Source organism: Centruroides sculpturatus, unplaced genomic scaffold (assembly GCF_000671375.1).
Source record: "Centruroides sculpturatus isolate CEXI.00-Female unplaced genomic scaffold, Cexi_2.0 scaffold3, whole genome shotgun sequence".
NCBI lineage: Eukaryota > Metazoa > Arthropoda > Arachnida > Scorpiones > Buthidae > Centruroides > Centruroides sculpturatus.
Window position 1 is genome coordinate 1,053,139 of NW_019384366.1, and position 16,015 is coordinate 1,069,153.

At 24.9% G+C, this 16,015-nt stretch overlaps 1 protein-coding gene across 1 annotated transcript in view; it reads right to left on the reverse strand.

Moving 5' to 3' along the window:
• The window catches only part of LOC111642560 (Down syndrome cell adhesion molecule-like protein 1 homolog), a 106,037-nt gene that overhangs the window by 38,622 nt on the left and 51,400 nt on the right, over positions 1-16,015 (reverse strand). Inside the window, exons 7-15 of the mRNA XM_023388919.1 lie at positions 10,265-10,558; positions 7,662-7,931; positions 6,558-6,965; positions 5,705-5,866; positions 3,462-3,746; positions 2,423-2,542; positions 859-1,051; positions 763-783; positions 134-282 (exon numbers count right to left, since the gene is read on the reverse strand). Of these exons, the coding sequence (XP_023244687.1) occupies positions 134-282; positions 763-783; positions 859-1,051; positions 2,423-2,542; positions 3,462-3,746; positions 5,705-5,866; positions 6,558-6,965; positions 7,662-7,931; positions 10,265-10,558 (1,902 nt within the window). The remainder of the gene's footprint in view (positions 1-133; positions 283-762; positions 784-858; positions 1,052-2,422; positions 2,543-3,461; positions 3,747-5,704; positions 5,867-6,557; positions 6,966-7,661; positions 7,932-10,264; positions 10,559-16,015) is intronic.

A 16,015-nucleotide genomic window follows, 5' to 3' on the forward strand; every position in this document is an offset into this window, starting at 1 on the left:
TAACAATAAAAATTAACATGTACCAGTACGTACAGATTATAAGTTTATACAATAATGAAATCTATTCGTACAATTTAATCATTGAAAATGGCTACATAATTATAGTAAATATCAAACTAAATCCATATTGTACCTTGTATTATCAGTTGAATGTTGGTATCATCTCGACCAAATGAGTTTGTAGCAATGCATGTAAAGAGAGCGGAATCTCTTCTGTCAGCTTGACGAATCAATACTTCTGATGTAACGCCAGTTGCCACGATAGTTTCTAATAATTCGTATCTAAAAACGAAGTTTAAAATATATTAAAAGTAACAATTATAATNTAATATAGTTAATATATTTCTAGTTATCCAACATTGAAACATAGGTAAAAAGTATAATTGAATATAAAGAAAATAAATTATTCATCAGTTATTCTTTTATGGATAAAGAATAATAATAATAATTTAAGCATAAAATTTAATAAAATTCGCTTATTTTAATACTTAATTTTCTATTTTTAAATAATAATAAAACAATGTATTGATAAATACGTTATCTTCTCATCGATTCTTTATTGATTCTCACCCTTAAAACTCGTAAAATAAAATAAAAAATATGAAAAAATACTTTCACAATAATCATAAATGGAGAATTTTGCTCCGTTTAGACAAAGTATAAAATTATTTTAGCAATAGGAAAAAAAAACAAAATAAACTTCCAAAATTGCTAGGTAAAAGGATCGTGGACCGTAAGAAATTGCGAGTTTCCATTTTATACATATTCATCCAACCAATTTCACTTAGTAATAGTTAAGAGTTATGCAAGTTAAATAAAAATAGTACGAAAGTTTGGCTGTTAGCGACCGTAAAATATTAGAAAATTGTTTTCTTACTGTGCACTTTTAGTTTCAAGACTTTGCTCAATCCATGACTTATGCCGTTAGAAGCCTGGCACAAATAATAACCAGAATCTATTTCTTTGACATCGTGGATAGCAAGAGATCCATTCTCGAAAACTTGGAGATGAGGACTACTGACGATGGATTTGAAATCTCTTGGTGAATCTCCTAAAAACACACATCAAAAAAACTTCAAATTGTATTTTTATTACAAAGTTTTTAATATTGAAAAAGAAAATGCCTCCAAGTAAAAACATTCTTTCAATTTATAAAATTCAGACTAATGATGATGTAGTAATTTTAAGCTATGTTATCTTGGTCCTTAATTAATTTTAATTATCTTTAGATTAATAATAATTTTAATTGTTACAAATAATGACAATTTTAATTGCATTCGAATTTAAATGAAAGATTTTTAATTACATTTTACTGAAATAATTTCAAGTTATAATAATAATAATAATAATAATTCATCATGAATTTTGTTTAGCTGTAAATATAATTTTAAGTTGATCGTGTTTAAATATTTAGTTATATTTTAATGGCATTCAGATAAATAATGGCATTAATGATGATTTTCATTTCGATCATTTAATTACTTTAAGTTATGATGCATTTAAGAATAATTTTCATATATTGAGTAATCAATTTAATTGAATTTTTATAAAAGTGAACAATTTAAAACTGGTAATTAAATAAAACTAAACTGAACACAATCAAGAATTTAACTATGCTTATAATTACATTATATTGCTATAATAATTTTAAATTGTGTTATTATTAAATGATGAATTTAATTGGTATGCAAGGGTAATTTTAATTATACAACATTAAATAAATTATTTATTTTTCTTTTCAAAAAATCATTTTGAAAGAAGTTTTATGAATAATTGCGATGCAATGAACAATTAAAATTATTTATTGCCTTAAAAAATTAATTTAAAATATCATTTTAATATGCATTTTAATTTTTTAAATAATTTAAACGTCTTTTAATTAATAAAATAATAGAAAAAATTTTGATAATTTGACTTAATAACCATGAGTTTAATGGAGCGTATTTATCAAAAAATAAGAACAATTTCCTTTCTTTGTTTCCATTTAAATAAACAAAATAATTTAAATTATAATTCTTATTTTTTTTTAAAAACGAAATGGTTTCAAAGTTCAACAACCCTATAAAGTAAAATGTATTCAACCATTGTTTTTTATATATTTTTTTCCTTTTTATTATTGGACAATTCAGCAATTTTAGCCAGAATTTTATTATATTGGTATTTCTAAGGAGGGAAACATTGATCAAAGTTGGATAAAAGCCAAATATCTTGGCTTTAAGCCAATATTATTTATGAGATTCAGTTATTAAATCGATATGATCGTGTAGTTATCATAAAGAAATAAATCTATATTATTCCATATATTAGCATAGATATGTTTAATTTCGGTTAAATATTTTATTCTAAACGATGATTAATATTTAATTTATTATTTAATTATCTTATATTAATTGGTGATAAAATATTTAATTTTCGTAACTACCATCTGCTTTCGTCCATCGTACTCTTGGCTGTGGAAATCCTTCAGCTTGGCAGTCGATCACGACGCTTTTACCTTTCACAACGGACGCATCGGATGGTTCAATAACCCAACGTGGTGGAACTGGAACGAACAATGTAATACTTGATTCAATATCCGAACATTTTTCTTATCCACAAAGCGAAAATCCACCATTTTTTCTTCATTTTTTCTTAAACAATACCAAATTAATCTAAGCATAAAAATTGAAAGAAAAACAAGAGAAAAATTCATCTTAAATTAAATATATATATATATATATACTATATATGGAAGATTTTTATAAATTTATTTACATTTCTTTCTGTAAACAAACCACACACACATTTTCTCTTCTTTTTTTTATAGTCTTCTTTACTAATTTAACATTTTATGATTTCGCTATGTCTTCTTATCTTTTTTCGTGAACTGGTGTAATTCTAAGTTTATATTGAGTATTTTTAAAGAGAAAATTTTATATATGTTCTCTGTTTTGTAGTTTTTGTTTAAATAAAAGAAAAACTTTGTATGATTGAAAAAAAGTATTATTTGAATCTTTACGATCGCATTTCCAACTCGATTTCTTACATTCTGGTCTTTTATGAGGTTGTACATTGCCTTATCTTTGGTACCATTTTGTCATTGTCCAATTCAATATCTTGAAATTTACAACAGACATTGAAGCTTTATGAGATTTGGTAGTAAAACTCTCTCTTCATCATCTTTTTGTTATCTTTGATGGCACGTATTACATCATTTTAGAGATATTTATTAATTCACGAGTTAAGTTAAGATCGTATAAAATCAAGTACTGTAAGCATTAGTTTTTCTGGTACATTTACCGAATTCGATCGATAGAATAATAATTATTAGCACGTTAATAAGACTGGATTATTAATGATTGACAGTTTAGCTTAATTGAAAGGTAATTAATCTTAATAGCTTACAACTATAATTATAATTAATAAAATTTCACAAAATAGATTCAAAATATATACCCTACACTCATAGGACCAAACCATACCATGAATTACCATTGAAGCAGTATGACTGACAGTGCCGGCTTCGTTACTGGCAATACAAGTATAATTTCCTCTGTGATCTAATCCTAGAGATTCAAATAAAAGTGTTGAAGAGTAATCAGCCACTTCATTGACTCTAATCCCTTTGTGATCGGGAATTGGTTGTCCATCTTTAAACCAGCGTATCTTGATGGGTAAATCTCCACTCCCAACTGTACACGAAACGGAAGATCTTTCTCCTTCCTTTAAGGATTTCTGAAAGGAAAATTGCTCGATGACGGGTTTTACTAGAAAATAAACAGAAAAATTACATTAAAATCCCATTAATTATATACACAAGATGGATAAATGAGTAAATTTTATTCGATAAATTTTTATCGCAAATAAGTAAAAATTGAACATCGTGTTTACATTAAATTACAAATAAAAGCAAAGTAAATATTGCAATTTAATACGTTTGAAACCAATTTGTTACACTCTAATGCTTAATTTCTATGTATTATACTATCATGAGTAAGGATATAAATTGAAAACAATTATCTAATACTAATTAAAGCTGTAAACAGCTTTGTTTTAATTAACGAATAGAACTTGTTGTCAGCTTCAAATATTCAAGAGTAGCTTCATGTAAAATTCCGTTCCGCTTGAGATCTATTGTTAGTCGCTATATACGAAAATTACTCTCGCTTTATTTACAAATTACCACTTTAATATCTAGTAACTTACTAAAATTAACATAAATTGTTCATTTTTTCTTTTATTATAAAACAATTTTGGTTGATTTTCAAGATTATCATCCTTCTTTCAGAGAGAATTTTTTTGCTATTGAAAACTAATTACTCGACGTAAAACGTAAATAAATAAAAATATACGTTGATAAAATCCAATTTGTCAAGCGACTTAGTCAATAATATCACCCTAGAGTATCCTAAATCCCTTTCCTGAAACATGGATTTATTCTGCTTATCTCCTAGACGTTCGATATCATTAAATCTCCAATATGTAGTCGAGTAATGTCTAAATGTGTTTTACTACATTTATTCTCATAGTAAAAATATTTTCATGTATATAGACTCTATATCCGACTAGTTCCATATCTGGATATCACATAAATAGCCAGGAAGTTATGAAAAAAAATCATATAATAGCTAACTCATAGATAAGAAATGATTATTTGCGATGTTTCTACCTTTGTTCATATGTAATAACAAATGGGGGAAAAATATATTGATTTACTTATGTAAGTCAAAATTCGAGAATGGTACAAAAAGAATGCCATATCTGCACCACATGTTACCACTTTTCGATACACATCATTCCTTTACTGATATAAGTACGTGAATTTCTTGTCTGACTGTAGATTTCGTTACTGATATACAGTAAGTATTCTCTTTCCATTAACAAGTTTCTCGGGTTTTTAAAAATTTACGCTAAAGTTATTGCTCGAGAATTTTTTTAATAAACTAAAAGGATTTAATCTCGAAGTTTTTTTCTTAGTAAAAAAAATAGATTTTTTTTCTAGATCAGAATTTTTGCTAAAAATGTATTTTATAAAATGAAATATATTTTAATAAAAATATTCAAATTCTTAACGTAAACTTTTTCTAATTAAATTTTTTATTGTAAAAATACATTAAATGAGATATTTAAAATATAATTTTTTTTGCTAAAATTATTTTAAAGTAATTACTTTCATTTGAATGTTTATATGTAATTATTTTTGGTATTTAGATATATTTTTTATAAATTAGTATTAATCAATTTTAAATTTATTCCATAAAAATGTATCTTAAAAAATTAAATTTTTTAATAGAAGAAGTCTTACGAGAAATTTTATTCTAAATAAACATTAAACTTTTTAATATATAAATGCATAAACAAACCATTTAAAATAGATTTTTTTTAAATAATCTAAAATATGATATATTTACTTTAAAAAATTTCAAAGAATATTATTATATATCTTTCATTCAGAATGTTTTTAAATTAATAAAATGAAAAAGTTTTTAATTTTATAAATATAATCTTTTAACTATTAAATATACATATTTATTAGTTTATTTATTTTTTAATTTTTTTAATGCAACGATTTTTCGTTAAAAGTAGAAAATCTATCATAAATTTTTGAATTTGACGTAAACATAATTTATATATATAAAGGAAAAGGTATATGTAGTTTCTTTTTTCTTTTTTTTTTTTTGCTGTGTAAAATAGAGAAAAACTTTATGAAATATTTATTCTGTACCTTGTACTCTGACTAGAACTGTACTCTGTGCGCTTTGACCTTCTCGATTTCTTGCCACACACGTATAAGGTCCTTCATCTGTGGCTCTTTCAACGTGATGTACTTCTAGAGTACCGTTGTCGTGTACCTTTTGTCTGTGATTGTAAGGTAATCTTACTCCAGCTGTTATAAAGAAAAATAACAATTAGAAAGAAACAGAAAACACTACAAATCTTAAATTATATTTTAAATTCATTATTTTCACAAATTAAAATACGTATATAATCCTATAAGATTTAATATTTTTATAAGTTTTATGTTCTCAAATTTTCATCGTTATATGGAAATTAAATTTAATTATAAAGTAATTTTAATAACGCATCTTTAAAATAAAAATATCGAGAATTTTGTTTTGATTTTCTTCTTAATTAATCTTGATTTTAATATCCTTTCGAAGAAAAGTAATTTTTTTTTATTCTGCTTATGTTTCGTTAAGTATTATTAATTTTAAAAAAATGAAAGATCGTAATCCGTAAAATTACAATTTATCTTAATTTCGTTAATTTTAATAAAGTTATCTTTGTAGAAAATAGAGATCGGTTGCTTAAATTTTCAATTTATATAAATGAACTTTTTCCTTCCATGTAGATTAATTTTTAATCTTTTCTTCTTTCACATTTAACACGTATATATATTTTAAAAACAGCGCAAAACTATTAACTTTTAAATCGATAATGTCAGAATTTTTAGTAGCTTTTTAACGTATTATCAAGAAAAAAAAGAAAGATGATTGCAATTCAACTTATTCACGAAACCACTCGAGGTTCTTTGAAGAGACTAAAATTATTTACAGTAATGAAAGCATATAACTAACCTCTTTCCCAATGAATGGTTTCTAATGGATATCCACCTACAGGACATCTTACATTCAACGATTCTCCAGCTACTACTGTTAGATTTCTCATTCTTCTAACAACTGGAGGGCCTAATACGTTTACTCTTGATTTATGACTGACTTCTCCAACTCCATTATTAGCAGTACACTGATATTCTCCCCCATCTTCTGTTTGTACGCTGGTAATATTAACATAACTAACTACTGCACCATCTTTGGTAACGTAATCGCCATATCTAATTCTATGATTTTCTGGGATGGAAGAATCATCCAATTTCCAAATAATTTGGGGAAGTGGATTCCCTGTGGCTACACACTTGAGAGATAGAGATGGACCTGGTTGAATCGTTTGGGGAGGGAATACTTCTTGAAATTCTGGAGTATCGTCTATAAATGATTTTAAAATCAAGTTTAAACTTATTTTATATATAAAACATATATTAAATTATCAATATTAAAAAGAAAATAAATGCGTGTAAAATTCTTGCTAGATTCTTTAAGCGTACTTATTTTGTTAGCGATGTTTGCAGTTTATGAAAGAAATGTACGATAATGTAAAAGTTGTTTACAAATTTTTTTCTTGTAAGCTTTAGTTTACTATTTCATAAAAAAACATGGTAAGATGAGAAAAGATCAATTTTTGTGGATGATTTATATAAATCTTTCGAATTCAAGATATTTGAGATGACAACATCATTCATCTAAAAGGAGAAAGATGATGATGCTACATATTGTAAGATGTATAAAAAAATATATAGCTTTAGTAACAACTCACTCAACGAAATGGTAACCTTTTGTAGTTACTATCACTTCCATTGGAATGATTGTTTTTTTTCCTGAACTATTCGATATATAATTTTTGATTTAAGAACTGAACAAAATTATTTTCTATAGGCCTATACACACTTTTTATGTAATATTTATACTAGTACTTAAACATTTTATGTGGACATGTTTGCATTTTAGTGGACTGTTTTAAAAAATTTAAAAATAAAGAAAAAATAAATTTATACATCTGAAGCTTATTTTCTAATAAAATATCACATTTCGTAACAATATTTCTTTAATATTGATGTTTCGTACCTCCAAGGTTAAGTTCTGTCGTTCCTTGGGCAGATTCCAAGTCGTTATAGACGAAGCATTGATACATTCCTTTATCTTCTCTTTGTACGCTCTCCAACTTTAACACGTCCCTGGATACCAAAATGACTCTACTGCTGAGTGACAAGGGATTTAGATCTTTTCGCCAAAGTACAGAGTGGATTGGATGGCCAGATATACTGCAGTTGATTGTTGCGGATTTTCCAACGTGTGCTAGTTGTAAACTTGGTAATATGGTTGCTGACAGAGAATCTGATAAATGAGGAAAGAGTATCAACTCAAGTACACAGGAAAGAAACATTATTCCAGCCACAATCTTTGAAGTTATTTTAGTACATTCAATTAAAAGTTCTTATTTTAGACCTTTTTTTGCAATTTATTGACAAATTGCTCGTAAATAATTCGTAATATGTGGAATTATTTTTAAATATCAAATAAAACTGTACAGTGTATATTTATATTAATTTGACTTTATGTTATTTTATACTTAAATTAAAACGTATTCATTTATCTATATTTAAGATAACGATACGAATACTGAAAATTTAAGATACCTTCATTAAATATTAAGCTAAATTAATTTTATTTAGGAAGTATTAAATGTAATTAATTTAATTTTTACTAATAAGATTTATGCTATTATCGTACTATTCAGACAAATCTCCACACGTTTTTATGTTCGACAATTTTATCGAAATGTAATTTAGTAATATTAAAGTAAAATTAGTAGTTCTAATAAATTAATTAATATATGTATAAAAGTTATTATTTTTAGCAAATTTAAAAAAATGGTTGAAGAATGATACAATAGAAGGCTAACTTTAAAAGTATAATGGGCAAAAAAAAATATCTCACAGACAGTACACAATTCCCAGAGTGATTCTTCTTGAATGACAGGTGAAGTTGAAACCAGTCAAATAGACTTTTCTAACAAATGGTTTCAATGCAAAATAGAAGAAGCGTAAATGATCTTTTCACTAAAAACCTGCAGGTTGTCAATTCAACTGAGAAAGTTTTCGAACAAAAAAAAATTTAGATTTTCACATGGATAACCTTAAGTAAAACTCATTTATATAAGTTATCAGTAATCTATAATAGCATACTAGTATGTAACTGTAGAAGAGATTTTTAACGTTTTAAAATCATATTTTATGTAAAAAACAACATTAATCTTTATATAAATTTGAAAATATGATATTTATTTTTATCCCTTTCTATGACTTGAATAAAATATTCTTAAATTCTTTTCTTCGCGTTGTTTCAGTTCTGTTAAATTTGTAGTTTTGTTTATTTGTTAACGAAATTACTGTGCAAGAGAAGAAATAATATTTTCTTGGAGAATAAAAACTTTCCACCATTAAAAAAAATCATTTGTTACTTTATAAATCATTTAATTATATAAAAGATAAGAATGTCGCTCGTTAAAAATTTCTGTTCTTGTTTCTATCATCTAGAATAAAATAAATTATTGTTTAAGTAAAACTCTTAACAAGAAAAATTATCATTATTTAAAATATAACTTGTAGAATATTTATAAAATTTTTAATTAACGTGTAAAATATTCCTTGTAAATTTAATTTATTTTTCGAAACAAATTGCAAAAATAAGGATTATGGCAAGCAGTCTAATAATTTTTATTTAAGAAATTATTAATTTAAAAAAAAATTAGTTTAATAAAATTTAATTATCGTTTAAAAATTTTAATTAGAAATTATAATACTTTTCATCATTAAGTTATTAAATTTTTCTGAAATGTGTAATTCATATAAATTTAGAATTAATTTTTTTATAAAAGAAAAATTGACAGGTTTTAACGAAATAATTATAATTAATATTTTAAATATCATAAACATTTTAAAATACAATTTTTTAGTTTTTTTTTCAAATATTTTCTGCAAATTTTTTATATAATAAGTACAGAAAATGTATTTATATATAAGGTCAGAATACTAAATTGATAGAACATTGTAACAAAATGTCACATTTACATTTATGTATTATCCCTTGAAAAATAAGCCGAAATTTTACTTGAAAAATAAAAAATAAAATAAAATAAGATGAACGGACGAAAATATCTAAAAATTCTGCATAACTTGATTTTTTTTAAAGTGAATTTCATGCAAACTGTCATGAAACATATCGGAGTAACTATATAAAAGGATACAACAAAGCGGATATCGAAATATAATGTATTGGGATGAATAATGCATAGCTCTTTGAGTCTAATAACTTTTTCTTTTCTACTGTATCTTCAATAGAGTAAATATAAATGGATAGAATATATTTATAGAATATATATTTATAGTAATAATGCGAGTAAGACAGCTATTTGAAAGCAGTTAAATATAAACTAAATCGACCACAATCGATATCAATAAACAGCGTATGAGTATTTAAAATATTTCTTTAAAATAAGATCTTTAAAAAGATTTTTTATATATAAGTAATGAATATAAGACGGTACTTTAATAAGATATCGCTTAACTTTTTCTTTTACAAAGTAAATTTGCACAACCAACAAATCATCGAGGTATTATAATAGGATAGACAAACAAGAGTGTATTTTTCTTAAAGGTATTACGTACTTGTTATGAGAAGTTGGGAATGTTCTCGTTCCTCTCCAAAGCTATTGTTAGCAACGCAAACATATTTTCCAGAATCCTTTACAGTTGCTTGATGCAAAATCAAAGTTCCGTCTAATTGAACAAATCGACGTCCAAGAGTTATAATGTGAAGTTGTCCATTTTCTAATCTGTACCAACGTATAGAAGGAATTGGAAATCCCTGTGCTGCACAAGGTAGTGCTACGCTCTCTTCTTGTTTCCCTGTAATTTGAGGTCTGTAGTCGGTAATCCTAGGTCTTGATTTACTTTTTGTATCTATGGATAAAAACAGTAAGTCTTAAATCATCTCAAATTGTTTATTATATAACTCAGAAAGACTACAGAAATGAAAGAATTAATTAATTTAGCACACGCACAAAAAGAAAAAAAAATAAGATATCGTTGTATATAAGTTTTTAACTAAATTTTATTTTATTTTTTTAAATAATTTGTGTTTGAACAATTTCTATACTAAATCAAGAAATACTTTAATGGGGAAAACATCGATTTCTTGCTGAAAAATATTTTAAAGCAATTGTTTTCAAATTATACTAGAAAGAGATAATTAAAAGTCAATTTAATTTTTCTAGCTAGTTTTCTAGTTTAGAAAAATGGGATATTTTTAACAATGATGATGAAAGAGAGAAAATGAAAAACTCCGCGACATTTCATTCCAGAGATGACGAAGATAAAAACAAAAAAAAAAAAAAAAAAAACCAATTGGTTTACAGAATAACTTTCCAACCTCGGGGGTAATCAGAGGAGGCGGTCAGTGCCCTAGTAATCGAAGCAATACTTTTATATTGTTCCTATGCATTCAATATAAAATGTTATTTTTTTTCTTTCCTTTTTTCTAAAGTGAAGAATTCTCATAACTCTCCTTTCCTTTTTTAGAAGGCCCCGAATTGACTTTACACCGCTGGTCAACGTTTCATGGCGAGTGAAAAGTGTTTTATGATCCAGATAAAATAGATACAAATAGTGGACTGTAAGTTTTTCTGATTTCTTTTTTGTCGAGACATGACCTTGCTTTTAGCAACCCAGGGTGTAGCGTGAAACAATGTAACGATACTGGAAACAACCAACACTATTATGAACACTCTGCCGGGAATAGCAACTGCCTGTAGAATAAATTATGGACAACGGGGTCTGCTTTTGTTAAAAGGGTTCTTTAGATGCGTTTGCGGTACACGCTGTTCAGCCGACTACGCTCTGAACTTGACAGACAAGTGCACAGACGCGTGTAATGAAACTCTTACAGTTCTAAGCCTTCGGTGCCTTTTCTAGGCAAGTTTAATATTCACAAAGTAATCTTCTCTGGACATTTTGCACGTAAAAGGATTGTTGTGTTGGTTCTACTTCCAAAGTTTTTATACGTATTACCATACTAACGTAAAAATACAGAGGGGAAGGAAGAAACGGGAAAAAAGGGGCATGCGGCATCAATAATGCTAAACGTTAATATTTTTAATGCATTAAAATTAATGGATGATATTATAAAAATACATACTTAATACGACTTATTTTTTTCAACTAAAATTACTTATTAGCAATTTAAGTTTTAGTTCTTTATAAAATTCCATTGCTGTAAGCCCAAAATCGATAAATTTACAGCAAAATATTCCATTACGAGCCACGTGAATCTTATTTAATATATATACTTTATTAAATTAATAAGCTGAAACTTGTGAGAAATTCCGCGCTTAAAAAAAATGAATATTTTTCAAATAAAATTTTAATAATGACATAAGTTATTAACAGAGTATCGCTTAGTGATATGAAAAAAATTTATAGCAGTATCTAAACTTTTCACGATAACTAAGTAACATTTTTATGTGCTTTATTAAAATTTTTAAAATAAATTATCAACTGTTTTTACTTAGATTTTTTCTCTTTTTTAGTGTTTTATAGTTACTATAAATATGCTAAATTTTCTCATTTCCTATCGTAATAACGAAATTGAGTAGAAGTAACTGTAAATATTTTATTGTCGATGTTAACGATATACGAAGCAAGGCATAAAAATTTAAACAATGGAGTTTTCTCGGTTATTCTCTGTACAATTATCTTAAGATTTATTAATTAAAAGATAGTTTGCTGTATTACGAAAATTGAACATAAATTCGCTTAATCAATCATCTCTTGACAACGTAGAATAAGCGAATATTAAACTTCTAAATCACATAATCAACGCGTGAAAAAAAGATTAGTTATATAATTTAAACCCTAAAATTCTCACTCAATCTTAGAATTATTCTTTTAAGCTTATTAACAATAATTAAAACAAAGAAACATTTTTGCAATGTATAATTATAAAATAATTTAACTCGAGATGTGAGATAATTATTTTAATTATACGCTTTAACTTAATTATTTCAAGAAAATTATATAACATATTCTTATTTATAAAAATCATAACTATATATCAATAATTAAATGATAACAGTGAAATTAATTATGATTAATTTTCTTAATTATAATTACTTTTCGTGTGTTAATTGTATTTATTTTCATCTATATATTCTCTTTCAATTTGTTAAATTTAATTGCATGAAATACGAATCATTTTGAAAGAAAATCTTTTATAATTTTATATTAATAATTCTAATTAATTGAATGTCGTTTAAATTTAAGATGTAATTCATTATAATTGAATTAATTTTAACTTATATTTCGGTGAATATTTTAAACATTTTTCTTAAGTAATTCTATATAATAAATCTTACTTTTCAACTCTAAGTATTTGAACAATAAATTTCATTTGATACGTCTTGAAAAATATATATAAAAAAAGATAAAATTTGTGTCTTCTGTTTGTGTAATTTAATAATATTCTGTTCTAAAGTTTTCCAGTTATAAATTTTGTTATCAAAGACAAATAGATAAAAATATAATTTCATATGCTTTTGTAACGTAGCCATTTACAAACACGTATCAAATATTCTTTAGAGATTTCTTCAACAATAAATTTTACGTTGAAAGAATCTTTTTCAAAGGAATGAACCATAAAAATTCGTTCAATACTTTTCTTTATAAATAATTCTCAAATTTCGAAGTTCAAANAAAAAAAAAAAAAAAAAAAAACGGGAGATTTGTCAGTTTTTCTCAGGTAATAAATATCATAGAAGAGAGAATGTTTTTTTCAATATTAAATTTTAATTTAAACTTTTTCTTCTGTTATTTTCTTACATTCAACTTATGTGAATTATTTTACCAAAATTAAAAACGTGCCACGTGATTTAAGAAAAAAATATAAGAAAAAAATTAATTTTTTATTTAATAATCAATCCAGCAATGGAACAACATTTTATTTATTAACAATTTAAATAATATTATACATAAACTTTATTTCCATAATTTGAATAAACAGGATTTATTAATATAGTAATTAAAATTAAATAAATCTAAGTACATATAAACTAAAATAATAATAATAATAATAATATTTTAAAATATTAAATATTCGCTTGATAAATCTAATAAATGTTTAAATTCATATTTATTATTGTTCTTGTGTCTAAATATTTATAGTTAATTAGTAAGAGACGTATAAGTAGAATATTTAAGAGAATAATAAAAATGTTATGTCTTTGAATATTTAAAACTTTTTAAATTATCATATTAAGTAGGATAAGATATAATTTTTTAATTAATTTTAATAAAATTAGTTGCGTCAATATTTAGAATTTACTACAGCAGCATCCTCTCTTGAGAAAATCAGTAAAACGTTGAAAAATCTTTATTCGATTAATGCATTAACTTGTGAAAAGAATTGACAAATCAACTTGTAACAAGTAATAACGATTAAAAATTTTCTATTAAAAATTAATCGCATGTAAAAGTATAAAAGAACCGACTATATTCAATACGAAAACAGTTGATTAACTTATTATAAAGATCGTATTCATGCTTGTAATATTTTTACTCAATAAATTTATTGTCATTTACTGTTGTAAAGGGATCACATCCAATAAAAGACAAAGCTTGACATAAGTTAATGAAGAGAGATGTTTACAATCGGCTAACTTTTTTCTTTGATGATTTAGTAAGAATTGAAAAGGTACGAAATCATTGCCAATTATATATTTAATTGAATAAAATTAAATACTTAAAAATTAATGTATTTTTTAAAAATCCATTTTCATGCCTTACGTAATCCAAATGTTTGTTTGATTTGAGGAAATATTGGTGACAGGAAAGCAATATAACTGCTTTATAGAAAATTTTTCCAGACAGTGATATATATATATATATATCTCAGTATCAACTTTTGTTTTTGTTTTTATCATCTGTTGAGAGTACTATAAAGATTTTTCGTTGAGAATATCAATGCCTATATCAGATACCATTTCGTATAAAGAGATTTTTTTAAATAATTCATATCACATCTTTCTTTCTATACTTAGTTTTTGTTTTTTTTTTTTTTGATTAAAACTAAACTTTCTTTGTACCAAATATCCTAAAATACTTTTCAAAAATTCAATCTGACAAATATATCGGTGTCCTGATATTGCAAATATGAAAAATTTGACTACAAAATATATAGAAATTTACATAAGAATCAATAGAATAGATTAGAAATTTTAATTAGAATTTAGTTTAATTAAAGAAATTTTCAATTGTTTGTTAAAAAGTACCTTGAAATTTTCAAAATATCTTAGGTTAGTAGAAATAAAATGATAAATTAAATAGATTTATAAATAAAATTTTCGCGAAAAATATATTTTGTAAATTATTTTAAATAAAAATTATTAATGTCCTGAGAGCTGTTAGCTTAAAAAGATTGCCTGAATCTTTTGCATTACATTATTTGGAAGAAGCCTGAGAGGATTCTTTCAAATGATGTTTGCATCATTATTAAAATAAATGTAATGCTGATTAGCTAAAGTCCCTAAACGTAAGCCAGAGATGATTGAAGTATTCATCATTATCGAAATTATCTACCTTTTAGCAACATTATCTGAATGAAATCTTTAAAAATACACTAAATATGTAAATTTTATTTTTTAAAAATATAATTAAATTAAGTGTTTTAATGCAAAATTTGTTTATATTTATTACTGTAACTCCTATAAAGGCCTATAAAATATAGATTCACATCATGTATTGGTGTTTTTTAAAATTTAGTTTTGAAAATTTTTAATATATAACTGCATCACTGAACATCTTATTTTAAAATATTTTACACATTTATTCCAATTAACTTGTGCCCTGCTTTAACCAGTGATCATCGATTCGTATATGCACTTTAAATTCCTTTTCATTATCTGTGTATTCGTTTTATGTTTATACCAATGATTAAAAATTCATTTTAAGTCTTCATAAATTTTCTATAAAAAATTTTTTATGGATTTTAGTCTATTTAAGAATCAGCGGAGATACTTTTTTAACTTTAATTAAGGTGATGAATAATTACAGTATCTTATGACTGTAATCCATGCTTCTAACCTCGACACAGTGTTTATGTCTAACCAATAACTACAATGTACCATAAATATAACAGGTTATTAACTTGGAGATAGAAAGTAACATGGAAATAGCTTCCAAAGTAATCTTTCGATCGGTCAAGATCATGTTTATGTTTAATTTTCTTTAACGTCGTTATCTGCAAGGAAAAATTTCGAACGAAAACATCAGAGTTGGAAGATCGTTATTTGCAATTAACAAAATTATGGTTTTCCAAGGGATTAATTATATCGTTGGGTAATTTTCAAAATGAGAGAAATGCTAGAA